General features: G+C 38.7%; 1 protein-coding gene across 1 annotated transcript in view; it reads right to left on the minus strand.

The window, feature by feature from the left end:
* The window catches only part of RAF1 (Raf-1 proto-oncogene, serine/threonine kinase), an 83,144-nt gene that overhangs the window by 23,217 nt on the left and 41,251 nt on the right, over positions 1-18,676 (minus strand). Inside the window, exon 2 of the mRNA XM_037139329.2 lies at positions 9,607-9,839. Within this exon, the coding sequence (XP_036995224.1) occupies positions 9,607-9,813 (207 nt within the window). The 5' untranslated portion in view covers positions 9,814-9,839. The remainder of the gene's footprint in view (positions 1-9,606; positions 9,840-18,676) is intronic.

The raw sequence follows: 18,676 nt of genomic DNA on the forward strand, positions 1-18,676 counted from the left end.
CAAAAATTTGTATTTACAGGAACTAGTATAAAGAACACATGGACAACAACTAAGGGGGGTGAAAATGAGAGGGAGGTGGAGAGCATGGGGGGGTAGGCTGGGATGGGAGTAAAAACAGAAAGCTGTACTTGAACAATAATTAAATTTTAAAAAAAGAGGATGTATGAAAAAAATTGTATTTCAACTTATTTTCAACCAGATGATCTTCATTAAAAACAAAACCAACTTCATCTCACATGCACTTCACACTAGTTAGGGCAAACAGGAAGTGGAAGGGATTGATTCTGCCTTGCTGTAAGTACAAACCCACTGCTAATTTAAACAAATGTGCACAGCATCCCAGATAGTCTCAGCATTATATGCCCCTCCACACTCCCCCATACCCAATCCTCGAAAGCTAGGCAGGCACTCAGAGGCCTAGGAGGAAGTATGAGTGCCCACGGTGTTCATAATGACGGCTATATAAAATTTTCAACTAAAACCTTTGGAGTTTTTATAAAAACCCTATACATTGTATTTTTAAAGCCAATAAAGTTAACAAAAAGTAAGGCGACTATAAGAGAGAGTATGGCCAGCCACTAAGGAGAACAGAATGTAAATTTGCAGTTTAGAAACTGCTAGAGTAAAGCTCCCTCACTGGGTGAAAGTGTAACAGCTGACAGGGGCTGATCCACCTCCTTCCCAGACAGAGGTGTGTAGTCTGTATTTATTTTAAAGGTTTTAAATATTTTAAAACATTCACTTAAAATGTTCCATAACAAGTTATTTTAAAGGTTTATTGTCCTGGTCAGTTTGGCTCAGCTGGTTGGAGCATCATCCTGTAACCAAGAGGTTGCGGGTTTGATTCCCAGTCTAGGTGTATATAGTAGGCAACTGATCCATGTTTCTCTCACATCGATTTGTCTCTCCCCCTTCCTTTCTCTCTAAAACCAATGAAAAAAATGTTCTTGGGTGAGGATAAAAAATGTTTTAAAAAAGGTTTTCTGAAACAGTGATACTCTTAAAAAGATCATACTTACTTCTAGCTTTTCAGAAACGAAACAAGTAACTAAAGTGAAATTCAATGAGCTGAACTATGAAGATAGCAAGAATGAAGACAACAAAGAGTAATAAACACACATTAACAGTAACAAGACCTGCATCAAGTACTATGCAGTAATATTTTGAAAACTCTAAGTGGTACCTGTATTATATCATTAATCTCCATTAAAAGTAATAGGCTCTAAGAGCTAGCTAGACAATTTTTTAAAAATCCTCAGTCTAGTAGAGTTCTCAAATGTGGCTGTCATTGGAATCATGAGGGGCTTGTGAAATACAGATTCCTAGCCTTTCCCCTCTGACAGAGCCAAGGATTCTGATTCAGTTAATCTGGAATGAAGCCCCAGAATCTGCATTTTAACTTGTTTTGTCAGTTGATTCTAATTATCAGCAATGCCCCCCATGCTCCATCACTCATCCAACGACGACAGTAAGCAGTGACAGCAGTTAGTCAAAGATATGTGTTTACAAAATAAATGACAACAAAAATTAAAAAAATAAGCAACTACCAATTATTACTTCTAAAATTACTTAAATCAGACATACACCCTCCCTGTCATTCTCCTCTCTACAACTCTCCACAGATTCATGTTGAAGTCAGTTAAATCTGACTAATTTCTGGAGGCGACTTAGTGATGATGAGAGTTATTTTGGGTTCTAGCAGTGAAGCGGCCTGAATTAGAAACAACCAGCTGATGGTGCTGGCCAGCAGGTGATTCCCCAGCTGGGTACCTAGTGAAAGAAGCTGGTTCTTCCAGAGACAGACAGTCCTACTCTGGTCAAAGAAATAGGAGAAACTAACTTTCTCTGCCAGAACCGTCTCATGAGCTGTATGAGAAATCAAGTTTCCAAATCGCTGCTTCCCAACTACCAGTTGTGTTTAATCAAAGACTGCCAATGAATACAAAGGTGTAGAAAAAAACTCAGAAATAATCCGATACCATTTTGCTTATGAATTAGCCACTGTATTCAGCATGAGCCTCATTTCATAAAGGTCAGGAAACAACTCAAAATATTGTGTAACCTATCTAAATGACACAGCTAATAAAAGGCAATACAGGAATTTAAATTTTGACCTGCTGGGGACTTCCTGTCAAGATGGCAGCACAGGCAAACATGGTTTACCTCTTCACACAACCACATCAAAATTACAACTAAAATTTAAAAACAAAAAAAAACAAACATCACTCAGAACCATCAGAAATCAAGTTCAAAGGAAGTCTGACAACTATGGAATTAAAGAAACCACATCCATCCATACTTGTACGGCAAGCACAGAAGTAGAATGGGCTGGTCCGTCAACGACACGTGGTAGATAAAAATTTGGAAGGGATATCTAGGGAGCAAGAACTCCCAGCCCTACACCAGGCACCCCTAACCCAGGGTTCCAGTGCTAGGAAGATAAGTCCCCACAACTTGTGACTGCAAAAACCAGTGGGGACTGAGTGGGTGGAAGAAACTTCTGGACCCCAAGCAGTTCCTCTTAAAGAACACATGCACTGACTCACCTACTCAGATTCACTCCCTCTAAACTCTTAACAACTGGGTAGCAGCTTGAAAGGGACCAGTGACATACAGGGAGAAAATGAAATGTGTGGCATCAAGGCGAGCAGAGGTCACTGTCCCTTTTCTAAATCCTCCCCCAACAAAGCCAGCAAGCTGGTGCCATATAGACTCCTTCAATCTACCTGGCCTACCCAAACTGCTTTTCCATATGGGTTGATCCTGGCTCATGCTTCACAATTTGCTAAATCCTATCAAACAAACAACAGCTGCCCTCAGTGAGCCCTAGGCGTGGCACTACCAGCAGCCAGCCTAGATTTTCAACTTGGCTCCACCTGGGAATCTCCAAGCCCAGCAAAAGTAGCAGCCATCTCAGATTGCTTTATAGCTCAGGCAGGGTGGCCCCAGGCAAAACACAGGTAGGGGCTGACCTTGGCCTTCATCACCCAGGAAACCCCAGTGCTACAGACCACATAGGAGCACCATCACCCTGCCCCTGCACAGCTGATCCTCCACAGAGTGTGGAAGTTAGTGGTCAGTGGTCACAGCCAATCCTTGCAAATGACTGGCCTGGGTAAATCCCTCCCATTGATATGCCAATAGCATCCAAGGCTCAACTATAAGAGGAGGTTGGACTGAGCCCACACAAAGGGCAAAACTTGAGTACCCAGCCTGGGTAATAGGGGAGGATGTGGCACTGGACCCTATAGGACACCTACTACATTAGGCCACACTAACAAGACAGGGCATCAAAGCAGCTCTACCTAATACATAGAAACAAACACAGAGAGGCTGCCCAAATGAGGAGACAAAGAAACATGGCCAAATGAAACAGATCAAACTCCAGAACAGAACTAAACAAAATGGAGATAAGCAATCATATCAAGTGCAGAGTTCAAAACATTGATTATAAGGATGTTCAAGGAACTTAGTGAGGACCTGAACAACATAAAAAAGATCCAGTCAGGACTTCCGCCAGGATGGAGGCATAGGTGGAAGCACTGCACCTTCTCACACAACCAAGTTTAAAAACAACAAAGTTTTAGCAACAAAAATGCAGCCAAACCACAAAAAATTGAACTACACAGAGGTCTGACAACAACAAACCCTTCAGCCAAACTGGTAAGAGGGGCAGAGCCAGCAGCAGAGCGGGGTCGGGCAGGAAAGATCCATCAGACTGACTGGGGCGCGCAACCCAGGCCTGTCGGCAGCTGTAGGCGGATCCCAGGTGTGGAGTAGTGGGCAGACCCACTGAGGGCGCAAGGAGGTGGACTCACTGAGGGCTGACCAAAGTCACACAATCAAGCGCAGATAAACTGGTGAAGGAGCGAAGCTGTGAGACACACCGTGCAAGCCCCGGTGACGGAAAGTATGCAGAGGGGACCGCCATTGTCCCTCTCTGACCCCGCCCCCACATACAGCGTCACAAACCAGCAACCTGGGTGGCCTCTCTCTGACCCGCCCCCACATATGGCGTCACAAACCAGCGACCTGGGTGGCCCCGCCCTGGTGAACACCTCCTCTGCATAACAGGCATGCACAGATCAAAACATGGCTCAAGAACAACTTAGAGCCCCAGAGCCAATAAATCTAAGCAATGAAGAAATAGCCAAACTTTCAGATGCACAGTTCAAAACACTGGTGATCAGGATGCTCACAGAACTGGTTGATTTTAGCCACAAATCAGAGGAACATATGAAGGCTAAACTAATTGAAATGAATGGAGATGCACAGGAAACCAATTGTAATGGAAAGGAAACTGGGACTCAAATCAAAGGAGTGGACCAGAAAGAAGAAAAAATAACCAAACAGAAAAATATGAAGAAACAAGAATTCAAAAAAATGAGGAGAGGCTTAGGAACCTTCAGGACATCTTTAAACACTCCAACATCCAAATTATAGGGGTACCAAAAGGGGAAGAGGAACAGCCATGAGTGGAAAACTTATTTGAACAAATAATAAAGGAGAACTTCCCCATTCTGGCAGAGGAAATAGACTTCCAGGAAATCCAGGAAGCTGAGAGATTCCCAAAGAAGTTGGACCCAAGAAGAAACACACCAAGGCACATCAGAATTACATTAGCCAAGATTAAAATGAAGGAGAGAATGCTAGAAGCAGCAAGAGATAAGGGGACAGTCACCTACAAAGGAGTTCCCATCAGACTGTCAGCAGATTTCTCAAAAGAGACCTTACAGGCAAGAAGGGGCTGGAAAGAAGTATTCCAAGTCATAAAAACCAAAGATCTACAACCAAGATTGCTCTATCCAGCAAAGCTTTCATTTAGAATGGAAGGACAGATAAAGTGCTTCTCAGATAAGATCAAATGCAAGGAGTTCATCATCACCAAGCCCTTATTATATGAAATGTTAAAGGGACTTGCCTAAGAAAAAGACGATAAAAAATATGTACAGTGAAAGGACAGCAAACTCACAGTTACTAAGAACCACACCTAAAACAAAAGCAAACTAAGAGGACAGCTAGATCAGGAGCAGAACCATAGAAATGAAGATCACATGGAGGGTTAGCAACAGGGGAGTGGAAGAAGGAGAAGGGGGGAGAAGGTACAGAAAATAAGTAGCATAGATGGTAGGTAGAAAATAGAGGGGAGGGCAAGAATAGTATGGGAAATATAGAATCTAAAGAACTTGAGACACGTGGTCATAAACTAAAGGGGGGAATGGTAGGGGAGGGGTGTGCAGGGTGGAGGGGAATGAAGGGGGAAATAGAACAACTGTAATGGCATAATTAATAAAATATTTTTTTAAGATTTTTTTCTCAAAAAAAAAAAAAAAGATCCAGTCAGAAATGAAAGATACACTAATTGAAATAAAGAATAATTTAGGTGTAGATAGAAACCCTTTGCTTCCTCGTACAACCTAAAAGTAAAAGGAGGCTAACAACCAATCTAAAATCAATAAACAACCACAAGTGCCAGAAAATCAAACTGCATGGATATCCAACAACCAAGGAATTAAAGAAACAGTCAACCAGATAAATCAGGACAGTGCAGCAAGACAAAGAAATATGGCCCAAATGAAAGAATATAGCAAAACTCCAGAGAAAGAGCTAAGCGATGAGGAGATAGCCAACCTATCTGATGGAGAGTTTGAAATCCTGGTAATTAAAATGCTCACAGAACTGACTGAGCTTTGTTGCAAAATGAAAGAACAAATGAAAGATACCCACAGTGAAATAAAGCAAGATATTCAGGGGGACAATAGTGACAGAATGGAAACCAGGACTCAAATGAACAATTTGGAACAAAAGAAAGAATGAAACATCCAACTGGAACAGAATGAAGAAACAAGGATTCAAAAAAGTGAAGAGAGGCTGAGGAACCTCCAGGACAACTTTAAACATTCCAATATCCAAATTATAGGGGTACAGGAGGAGAATAACAGCAGCAAAAAATTGAAAACTTATTTGAAGAAATAATGAAGGAGAACTTCCCCAATCTGGCGAAGGAAACAGACTTCTAGGAAGTCTAGGAATTTCAGAGAGTTCCAAAGAAATTGGACCCAAACAGGGACTCACCAAGGCACATCATCATTAAGTTCACCTGGATTAAAGATAGAGAATCTTAAAAGCAGCAAGAGAAAAGGAGACAGTTACCTACAAAGGAGTGCCCATAAGACTATCAGCTGACTTCTCAAAGGCAACCTTACAGCCAAGAAAGGGCTGGAAAGAAGTATTTGAAGTCATGAAAAGCAAGGACCTACATCTAAGATTACTCCATCCAGCGAAGCTTTCACTTAGAATGGAAGGGCAGATAAAGTGCTTCCCAGATAAGGTAAAGGAACTAATAAAGTAGTTCCTCTTATTACAGGAAAGGTTAAAGGACTTAACTAAGAAATTGAAGATCAAAAACTATGAACAGTAAAATGACAATAAACTCACAACTATCAACAACTGAACCAAAAAAAAAAGAGAAAGGAAGGAAGGAAGAAAGGAAGGGAGGAAGGGAGGAAGGGAGGAAGGGAGGAAGGGAGGAAGGGAGGAAGGGAGGAAGGAAGGAAGGGAAAAAAACAAAAACTAAGCAAACAACTACAACAGGAACAGAATCAGAGAAATGGAGATCACATGGAGGGTCAGTGGGGCGGGGGAGAGGAGGAAAGGAGGGGAAGGTACAGGGAATAAGAAGCATAATTGGTAGGCATAAAACAGATGGGGAGAGGTTAAGAATGGCACAGGAAACAGAAAATTCAAAGAACTGGTATGTACAACCCATGGACATGAACTAAGGGGGGAACGCTAAAGGGTTGGGGGTGCAGGATTGAGGAGGATAAAGAGGGAAAATTGGGAAAACTGTAATAACATAATCAATAAAATATACTTTTTACAAAAGGAACAATTTACAGGGAAATCACAGTAGAGTGGATGAAGGTGAGAATCAAATCAATGACATGGAACATAAGGAAGCAAGAAACAACCAATCAGAACAAGAAGAAAAAAGAAGCCCAAAAAATGGAGGTAATATAAGCAGCTTCTGAGACAACTTCAAGAGGTCCAACATTTGCATCACAGAGGTGCCAGAAGGAGATAAACAGCAAGTAACCAGAAATCTATTTGAAAAAACAGTGAAAGAAAACTTCCCTAATTTAGTGAAGGAAATAGACACACAAGTCCAGAAAGCACAGAGTCTCAAGTAAGATGGATACAAACAGGCCCGGTCTAAGACACACCACAATTAAAATGGCAAAGGTTTAAGATAAAGAGATAAAAGCAGCAAGAGATAGTAAGTTAGTTACCTACAGGGGAGTTCTCATAAAACTGTCCATTGATTTCTCAAAAGAAACTTTGCAGATTAGAAGGGACTGGCAAGAAATATCCAACATCATGAGAAGCAGGCACCTGCGTCCAAGACTGCTCTACCCAGCAAAGCTATCATTAGAATTGAAGGGCTGTAGAGCTTCCCTGACAAGAAAAATTAAAGGAATTCATCATCACCAAACCATTACTAATTTAATGTTAAAGGTACTTATTTCAGAAAAAGATCAAAACTATGGACAATAAAATGGCAAAAAAATTATATATATATACACACACACACATCAACAATTGAATCTAAAAAAGCAAACTAAGCAAAGAAGAACAGAGACAGAATCATGGTATATGGAGAGCATTTTGATGGCTGCCACATGGGAGGGGGCTGTGGGGGAATGGGTGAAGAGGTGAGGGGGTTAAGAAGTACAAATAAGTAGCTGCAGAATAACCATGGGGATATAAAGTACAGTACAGAAAATGGAGAGCCAAAGAACATATACACATGACCCAAGGACATGAACAATGCTGGGGGGATTGCCAGAGGGAGTGGGGGGTGCTGTGAGGTGGTGGTGGGGCAATGGGGGAGAAATTAGGACAACTGTAATAGCATAATCAATAAAACATAATTTTTTAGAAGTAAAACAAAATAAATTTGGGCCTGCTCGTCTTAAAGATCCATACACTTAATCATTATGCCAAACTCAGTTTCCCAGTCTCCCAGGTACACTAATATGGGGATAAAGGAGACAGCCACAGTAACACCCAGCAACAGCAACAGCTTCCCATTACATTCACACTTCCCACCTGAGCTCTCTCCAATTAAGATTAGGAAATTGAAATAGTAGGTTAAAATTACTTTGCAAATGAAAAACCACTGCTGAACTGTAAGGGGATTATTACTGTTTATTTTGCCAATCATTAAACTTTAATTTTTAGGAAAGAAAGCAAAAACAAATTTACTCAAACTTTAAATGCCCTTTGAATTCTGCCTCCAGTTCAAACATATCTAAATACAATACTATAACTGGAAGGCTCCTTAGGTTCACAAAAGAAGTGTAAAGAAATTTATTAGTAAACTGGGAAGAGTGGAACTGTTAGAACAAACTGAAAACTCTGAACTGGACCCCCCCAGGCTCAGTACCCTGCATCTCCTCTCCTAAGTAGGAAGAATAAACATAATGCACCGATTTTACACAAAGAATGGAAAGTGGGCAAGGAGGAGATGTAGACGTTTGAACTAAGGTTTTCTCAAATGTCCCACCAGCACAATGAGCACAGCTTCACTTTACTGTTTCAACTAAGTGGGTTTTCCCCCTCCCCCCAGAATAGTAGAAAGCTTTTTTGAGCACTAATTTTTTTTTTAATTGTATTTATTTACCTTTGGGGGGGGAGGAAGGGGGAGGGAGAGGAAGAGGGGGAGAGAGAGAGGTGGGGGGGGAGAGAGAGAGAGAGGGAGGGAGGGAGGGAGAGAGAGAGAGAGAGAGAGGGAGGGAGAGAGAAAGAGGGAGAGAAACAAACACCGATTGCCTCCTGCACACCTCCAACCAGGAACCTGGCCCACAGCCCAGGCATGTACCCTGACCAGGAATCAAACCAGCAACCTTTCAGCTTTCAGGACAATGTCCCCCACTGAGCCACACCAGTCAGTGCAGTAATTTTTTTAAAAGTTGGGTGTTTGTGTCAGAAAAGTGAGTGGCAGCATCCTACCATGATGCCAATTTAATCTCTCACTGGCACTACAAAAATAAGCTCTGCAGAAATAGCTGATTAGTGCCAATGCTCTGGAAAAGAAGATGATCCCCTCATTTCTAAGCTCCTTCAGCTTTGCCTGGAACCCATGAACATTAACAAAATAATTTTTCCAAATAATTTTATTTTCTTCTAAGTATTTGACTGTAATATCCAAAAAAATTAAGTTAAAATTTTGCTTTAATATTCAGACAAAAATAGTTTTTAATCATCAATAATTTTTTAAAGTTAGCTAGTAAGGTTTAAAGGAGCTTTCCAAAAGAAAGTCTTTGAAATATATCCCCATAAGAATGTACCATCTGTTTGGATAAAGTACAGAAAAGAAGACATACCAGGCAAGAGCAGTAATAAAAGGCCAAGGGTTGGGAAAAATAGAGGGTATAAAAGGAACACAGCCATATAAAGTAATAAAATCTTCAACTGAAAAAGCAATTAATAAAGACCTTAAGTGACAGTGAAGATTTTGCCTATTTATAAAATGGGCAACATCATACATAATGTTTGCTATGAGCAGATGGACAACTGAATTTTCTGAGAGGAATGTTCACGTACCACCGTTCTTTGCTTGTTTGGCAAGAAAACACGAATAGTATTGCTTGTCTTAGATGAGTCTGTAAGTTTGCCATCATCTGATGCTCGACGCTGATAGCCAAACTGCTGAACTATTGTGGGGGAAATGCAGCTGGGGCCATCAAACACTGCGTCTTTGAATCCAAAACCATTGCTGATCGTCTTCCAGGCCCCCTGTATGTGCTCCATTGATGCAGTTTACACAGTACTTAAACCTGGTTAAAAAAAAAAAAAGACAAATAATTCTAAAACACAGGCAATTAACTCAACAGCACAATATATAAATTGTGAAAATAGTCGTATGTGGGCTTTCCTTTTTTTTAAGCACTTAATTTTGCTTATTTACTTTTATTTTTGTAATAACACAACATGAGATACTTTTGACAATTTTTAAGTGTACAATATTGTTGACTACAGGTACTGTGTTGTACAGCTCTCTAAATCTTACTCATCTTGCTCAAGAAAAACTTTTTGTACTTTAATTAATAACTCTCTATTCCCCCTCACCCCCACCCGTGGCAACCACCATTCCACTCTTGATTTTATAGATTTGACTATTTTAAAGCTTTCTTATAAGTGATACCTTCTGCTTAAATAATCAGAAAACTTCCATATTAGTACATTTCTATAAAATATTTCACAGACAACTAAAAAATTAGCAAAGTGGGGGCTAAAAATCAAAAGATTCATCAAGGGTTATACCACCAGTTAAAACCCAACCTGGAACATGAGCCCAGGTCTCCTGACTTCCAGTCTAATACCTTTACAATTACATTGCTCTTCTTCAGTTATTGTATATTAAGTATGAGCCACTACACTTGAGTATGAATAATACGCTAGTACTATGAGAAATCATTTCTAAAGTGTGAGCCTTCAAGAAGGGAAAAGAAATGAGTACTTCTAGGATGTGTTAGACACTTTATATATAAATTACCTCATTTAATTTGTATAAGACTTTAAATCCCTTCCTTCAGCCACCCTTTATTTGTTTAAACAAATAAGGCACAGAGGAGTCATGCTACCTGCCCAAGAACACCGGGTGATAAGTAAAATAACCAGATTCTATGTGTTTAAAGTCCATGAACTTTCTACCACTATATTGAGTTCAGCTTTAGAAACAAAACTCATAAACAGAAGCAAGCAGAGACAGTCACTTAAATAAAAATAACCAAATGTTTTATTGAGCAACAAGAAAACTACAATAGAAGTCCACAGAGTCAGCAACCACATAGAAATGAAATGTTTGTTTCCTTCTTTAGAAAGCTGACAGTCACATCCTTCTGAAGCCTTCCTCCTTCAGAAACTTGTTTTGTTCTATTATTAACAATAGCCATCATTCATTAGGTACCTATTATTACGAGACAGTATAGACTATACACATCCTACTCATATTATTCAACCTAATCTTTAAGAGTGGTACTCTAGGCAGGAATTACACCCCAATTTTACAACTGAGAAAATTCTCACAGCTTTCAGTGGCAGAGCTGGGATTCAAAACTGGCAGCTTTGACTCCAGAGCCCTTACCTTCTCATCTGTAACACTGACACTTGAAATCATTTAATCAGAGCTTAAATGGCCTAGACTTAAAAGCTCACTTAATTCAAACCTCTTTTTTTAATTAGTAGTTTTTGTCTAAATACAGGCTATGTGCTAAAAGCTTTTTCTCACATCACATGCCTAAATCAAGAGCTGATGAAAGATATTAACTATTCTTAGCTGACAGCTGAGAAAACCAAAGAGGTTTAGAGATTTACTCAAAATCACAACATGGCATTATTCTCACACAGTCTTAGCATAACATTTTTTGCAACATATGGTAATAACTATTAGAATTTTGAAATGTTCCTAAAGACTGATCTAGTAATTCAAATTCTACAATAGGATTTCAGCCTACAGGAAGTGTATAAAGATGTACATGCAAGCATCTGCACCACAGCACTGTTCATACCCTTGAAAATGAAAGAGACCAAACACCTAACAATAGGGAATTAAACAAATCATATTATATCCGTGTAATATATCAAGTGCATTTATATGTATGCACATAGAAAAAGCTACCCAAGATGAACAAAAAGTAAAAAATACAGTTTGAACCTTTTTATTTAATCTACAAAGAGGGAGAAAATCATAAAGTGAAAAATCTAGAATAATAAACAAATATTAACAGTGATTATTTCAAAATTGTGAGGGATTTTTACTTTTTAAACATTATCTATTTACTTCCTGCTTTTTATATTTTACTATTACACTATAAATTTCTACCTACCTATTTTACTTCTGCAAAGGGGAAGCGTGGGACAAGATCCCACAGCCTTCAAGTGGCAGGGCCATGACACGCTGCCTCCACCTCTGGCACTTCAACCTGAGCCCCAACACACTTCCAACTCTATGCCTCAGCTACCATGAGGTCACATTTTTAGGGGCACCCATAGTTCCTACCTTCCCTAGGTCTTTTTTCCCTAACTAATGAGGAAGTCATAAAGGAGTTTACAATCAGATGAGAGAAATGACTCATTTCAGCATCTCACTAGTCTGAAATGATGTGACCTAAATATATAAAGTAGCTAGATCAATTTTTAAAATTTTGTTTATTTATTTTGAGAGAAAGGGGAAAGAAAGGAGAAAGGGGAAGAAACATCCACGTGTGAGAGAAACATGCACTGGTGCCTCTTGCATGGCCCCAACCAAGGACCAGGTCCACAACCCAGGCCTATGGTGGGACCAAGAATCAGACCCGCAACCTTTCACTTTAACAAACAAAGCACAACCAACAGAGCCACACCAGTCAGGGCCAGAGCAATCTTTAAAATGCAACTCATCCTGGCCCTCCCATTTAAGATTCAGAATAAAAGCTAAAATACTTCTTTCTGAATATGCCAAGCTTCACACCTTGGAATTTTTGAACCTATTCCCTTCACCTGGAAGGTTAAAACCTCCAGAAATAAGCAAGTTGGACTTTTCTCATCATTGAGATCTCCACCTAAAAGACCTGTTTAAAGACACTTTCCCTAGCCACCTTAGCCAAAAGATACCATTCCCCTAGCCCCTGCAAATGATCCTGTCTTATTTTCTTCCTGACACTCACTACTACATTAGAGTATTTACAGATCTGGTCACGACCCCGCCCCTCCTTCTGCTTTATGAGGGCAACACTCTGATGATCTTGGTCACTACTGTATTCTTAGTCCTAAATTACAGAACCTGGAACATGAAGGCACATAAATATTTATTAAATTAATTAAGTTAGGAACCAGAATAATGCTAGAATGATGAGGTGTTTTTTATAGAAAAGACCCTAGAAGTACTAGTATGAATTAAACCTCCACTTGGTAGTATATATTTTTTTAAAAACTACCATTGAGCAAAAGACAAACTGCAATAAATTGCATTCTGTATTTAATTGTGGGGGAAGACTGCATTGGACAGGAGCAAAAGTAGGTTTACAGTTGTTCATATGGAATATAATACAATAATAAATAATAATACAAGAATAAACTCTGTATTTCACGCACTCACAACTGTAAACCTACTTTCGCCCCACCCTGTATAATGTATTAGAACCCACTTACGAAACTTAAAAGTAGCTTAAATCCAAACACAAAGTTATTACATAATGAAGTATAAGTCGTGTAGAAAATAACAGCACTGGTGCTTAGTAGGTAATATACTACAATAACTTTTAGTAAAAAGTGACAAAAGAAAAGAAAATCCACTTTAACTCTCCAGTTATAGATTACTTATCATTCGTAATTTTTATTTTTCTATGTTATATCAAGACCACTTACAGGCTAAAAAGCATACTAAGTCAGTGCTTCTCAACCTTTCTTGTATCATGTACACAAAATACTTGTAAAGGAATGCTGAGGTAAACAGACAAGCCCAGGCAGGCCAAGGGCCCTACTAGTTGCCCCAGGGCTGATGGGTACTCCTCTAACCTGTTCATCATAAGGAAGCTCTAGGGTAGAGTATTCCTTAATCAACTTACTAAAGGATACATATCTGAAAGCAAGGCACATTTTCTAAAAACCATATAGCAGCAGCACTCAGTCTTTTCAATGGAAACATTCAGAAACCTCATTGATACTACTCTCAAATACATATAAACACAGATGTAACATAAATTTAAACCCAGCTTCTGGTATTGTGATCTCTCCCATTAATCTGTTGACTAAATGCTTTAAGTCAAAAAATGTATCTACACCCACACACATGCACCCTGGAGACATACTACAACTATATACTCTGGAGTATAAATCAGCTTCTGAATGTGAAATGTCTTTCACAGTTCCAAAGAAGTTTCAAAACAAATGCATTCTCATCTGAATGGAGAAATTTACTATGTTGGAACATATCAATCCTTTTTAAAAAGATGTATGTATTGCCCTGGCTGGTGTCGCTCAGTGGACTGAGCCCCGGCCTGTGGACCAAAAGGTTGCCAGTTGCATTCCCAGTCAGGGCACACACCTGGGTTTCGTGAGTGAGAGAGGCAACCAATACCTGTTTCTCTCACACATCATGTTTTTCTCCCCCTCTTTCTCTCTCCTTCCCCTCTCTCTAAAAATAAATAAATACATGTCTTATATTAAAGAGATGCAAATTTAAAAAATAAAGTACTGACTGGTGTGGCTCAGTGGGTTGTTATGCCTGTGGGCTGTGTGTCAGACTGCAGACCAAAAGGTCTCTTGTTCAATTCCTGGTCAGAGAACATGCTTGGGTTTGCAGGCCAGGTCCCCAGTTGGTGTATGCAAAAGGTAACTGATAGATATTTCTCTCCCTTTCTCCCTTCCTTCCCCCTCTCTCTAGAATAAATAAATTTTTAAATATAAAAATAAAGTTCCATTCATTTATTCTTTTACTTTTTAAAGATTTTATTTATTTTTAGAGAAAAGAGAAAAGAGGTAGACAGAAAGGGAGAGAAACATCAATGCATGGGTTGCCTCTCTGGTACCCCTACTAGGGACCTGTCCTACAACCATGAGCCACACCAGCCAGGGCTAAAGTACTATTTTTAATGCCAGATTTATAAAATTTAAAAGACTGGAAGCATCCATCACAAGCATTTGAGGAAATTTACCTCCCATTTTACTTGCTGGTAATACTGTAAACCTCAGAGGTCTAACAATCTAATCGAGTCTATTCATTATTTAAATTAAACTTACTTACCATCCTGGGGAGTGGGGAGGGGTGAGTGGATGGGGAAATCTGAACTCAGAACTGCAAAAACACACAGGAATGTTTACTGCAGCATATTAATATCAATAAACTGTAAACTACTTCAGAGTCAAAGCTGTAGAACTAAACTAGGAACAATTCAAAAAGCAAGACTGGTTTACAAAACACCTCCTAGGAAAGAATGCTGCTCCAATACACTGGCTAAAGGCTAATTTAAGTAACATTTATCTAGACATTTTTGTCTAGAAAAAAAAATTGTCTAAAGTTATGAAAACCCCACTTTGTTCTGCCTGGGCAAAATTACATTTTTTTTTTTTTTTAGGAGAGAAAGAGAGAAACATTGATCGGTTGTCTTCAGCATGTGCCCTAACAGAAGAGAAAACCTGCAACCTGGGTGTGTGCCCCAACCAGGAATCAAACCCACAATCTTTCAGTTTACCAGTTTACGGGAAAACATGCCAACCAACTGAGCCACATCAGCCAGGGCATGAGCAAACTTTTTTTTAGAAAAAGCTTTTAAAATTTAAATAGAGTACTTTATACTTTTATATTTAAATAGAAAAACTACTGAATGTCACTGCTAAAATTATTTTCCATAACGTAAGAATGGGGCCAATATCATCTATCTGTCACCAATACCTTTAAAAATACCTTAAAGATACCTTATATACCTTTTTGATACCTTATATAGTATCAAAAGTAAGCCAAACATCAAAGCATTCAAACCTTACATAAAAGTGTGTTGTTAAAGGACTGTTAAATATGCCATTTGCAGGTAACTTGGGTTATACAAAATCCAGTTATGGAAGTCCAATGATAGAAAAAAAGTTTTAGATGACTCTCTGCACATATACAAAACAGCAGCTTTATTATTACAAAAGTGCCCTGACCTTAAACACTTATTTGGTGAAACAATCTGAGAATTTCTATTCTAGAGACTATACATTTATTTACCTTTCACCAGAAGAGACACAACACATTATTTCATTTATTGTCACAGCTAAATTCTATAAATTTAGAAAGCTTACAATTTACTTAATATAAATTCTTCCAGCCTATGCTACAATTCAGGTTCAACTGGTTCTAAGCTGCTTCTTTTGCATTCCAGAACCCCTCCCTCCCCACAGCATCACAGAACACCTCTGAAATCAAAAGCCTAGATCCTAACTCTACTCTCCTTCCTCCACTTTGGCTACTATTCCATTAATGAACTGCCACAACAGGCCTAACCCTCAAAGTCACTTTCTGGAAGACACCAGAATATGCATATTTCATGATAAAAAAGAATTCATTAACTGTTAAATACCTTGGCTTTCTGTAGCCACCCACTCTATATTCGTCATCATGAGTTTATCAAATTTCTCTGAATCTATTATTTCTAGCCCACATTATTTCTGAGGATGGAGGGGTCCACAGGTTCACCAAAAAGTTTGCCTTTTATTGGCTTCATACTCCATTCTGCTATACTGGAGTTTGAAGATATGTCCACTTTAGTAACATAATTCCACTCCTATAGTCTAAACTCTTTTTCAAAGCGTTGTCTTTATTATCACAGTTTATTTGTCATAATCACTCAACTGCATTTATTTTCTACATGAATATTTAAATCTTTAGAAATTAAAGAGATATGTCCAAGTTTCTATATCTAAGTTAAAAGATGGTTTATAAATTCTAAATAGTACTGAGTTTAGGGACAAAGTATGTACAGTATTGTAGAAAGACACACAGCCCTGAATTATGCAGCAAGGGATTCAACAAAGAGTCCAAGGCCAAGACCCAGAATCATCTGATAGGCTTTATCTTGAGATCAATGTCAGCTGCCTTCTTTGATCCCTTTTTGTGGTTTAACTAAAACAGTACCCAATGTGGTTTCAAACAAAGACCAAGTAGGTACCTTCTTAACAGCCAGTTTCTTCAGGGAAGGTACATAAAATACTCAAATCTCTTTCTTCCCTAGAGTATAACTCAAGCACTTTTTCAAACTATGGTATATGACCCATTACTGGTCAGGAAATCGTTTTGGTAAGTCACAACCAGCTTTCTTTAAAAATTAGAGGGAAACATTTCACAAAGGACAGGTTAAGTATTATTTTGAGAAATCTTTGATTTAGGTACACACACATTATAAAATATATTTCTTAGTGTAGATCACTACTAAGTTTGAAAGCTACTGATGTAATTCTAAAGCCTAGAATCCCTGGGAGAGCTGCCATCAATTTCTCCAAAGGCATTTATCCAACAAAATAATATCTTCCTGCACTTGAATAATCACTTTTTAAAAGATACATCTAGTCTTAAAGTGTCTTTATTAGTCCTACCAATGAACTTTCTCCGTGTGTGTGTGTGTGTGTGTGTGTGTTAATTCTACCTTATGTTACATTTTCAAAATAATACTTTGTACAGTTCTTCCAATTTCATGTAGTTCATTGTTATCTGGACTAAAAAAAAAAAAACCAAAAAACCCCCAAACCTCAGTATATTAACTTTTCATTCTTTTCCTTAGGTATCACTAGGCATTTTGTGACCTTACCATTCGAATGTACTGTGAAGCTATCTACTTTAATGGTTATACTGACTAATCAGAGACTTTCTCCCAACACTGATTAGGTTAAATTGCTAACTTACACCACAGGACATTTTTAAGGCATGGAAGTTGCATACCCATGATTCTTACACTATATAGTCTCATTAACTAAATTATTTTGCCCTGTGTTGAGTTCTAACATTATCTGTCTCTCAATATTAGCCCTTCCTCTACTTTCTCATTTACTACTTCTTAAAATGATCTTGGTTGCTTGCTGCAGGACCTTCTGTTTCCTGCCTGCTGAGAGAATGTTCTTTTCTGCTTTCAAATAAAATACCAAAAGAGAGTTGGTGTTAACTCTATTTCACTGAACTTAATGTAGATTTCCTCCCCAATTTAAATGCTCCTCCAAAGGGTACAAAATAGAACAAAGATTATATTGATAGCACTCATTTAGTCTAGTGACTTTTTACCTTCTCTTCTAGATGGTTTGAGAGATCCAGTCTTTGTATGGCAGGAAAACCTACAAATGTACAAAGTAGGTTTCCAGAAGTCATTCTTTGAGGGCAATCCCTGAGTAGAATTCTGAACACCTCCACTGAGGCTTTGGGTCCTCTGTGATGTTCTTTAGGTAAAGCACCCAAAATTTTCTCTCATAAATAAAGCCTCCCTGCTTTGCTCCCCATTCATAAAGAATTCACTACTCTCCTCTTTTTCATATTTATATTACTTACACATATATTAACAGCACTTCTCACCTTGTATTGTAATTTATGTATTTATATGTCTGCCTCCCATCTGCTGTAAGCTTCTTTGTTCCCCCAGAACTTTGTATGACATCTGACTCACAGACATTATTACTCAACCAAGACTTCAAAATCAATGGGATGGTAGTTGTGGAATCCACAATATATTAAATATTAAAATGTTAAAATGTATGTAAATTATTAAGAAAATGGCTTTTTAATATGCTTTATTGATTATGCCATTACAGTTGTCCCATTTCCCCCTTCATTCCCCTCCACCCTGCACACCCCCTCTCCCACCATTCCCCCCTTTAGTTTATGACCACGTCTCAAGTTCTTTAGATTCTGTATTTCCCATACTATTCTTGTCCTCTCCTCATCTATTTTCTACCTACAGTCTATGCTACTTAGTCTCTGTACCTTCTCCCCCCTCCTCCCACTCCCCTGTTACTAACCCTCCATGTGATCTCCATTTCTATGGTTCTGCTCCTCATCTAGCTGTTCGATTTGTTTGCTTTTGTTTTAGGTGTGATTGCTAATAACTGTGAGTTTGCTATCCGTTCACTGTACATATTTTTTATCTTCTTTTTCTTAGATAAATCCTTTTAA

Source organism: Artibeus jamaicensis, unplaced genomic scaffold (genome assembly GCF_021234435.1).
Source record: "Artibeus jamaicensis isolate MK-2021 breed Jamaican fruit bat unplaced genomic scaffold, CSHL_Jam_final contig_519, whole genome shotgun sequence".
Taxonomy (NCBI): domain Eukaryota; kingdom Metazoa; phylum Chordata; class Mammalia; order Chiroptera; family Phyllostomidae; genus Artibeus; species Artibeus jamaicensis.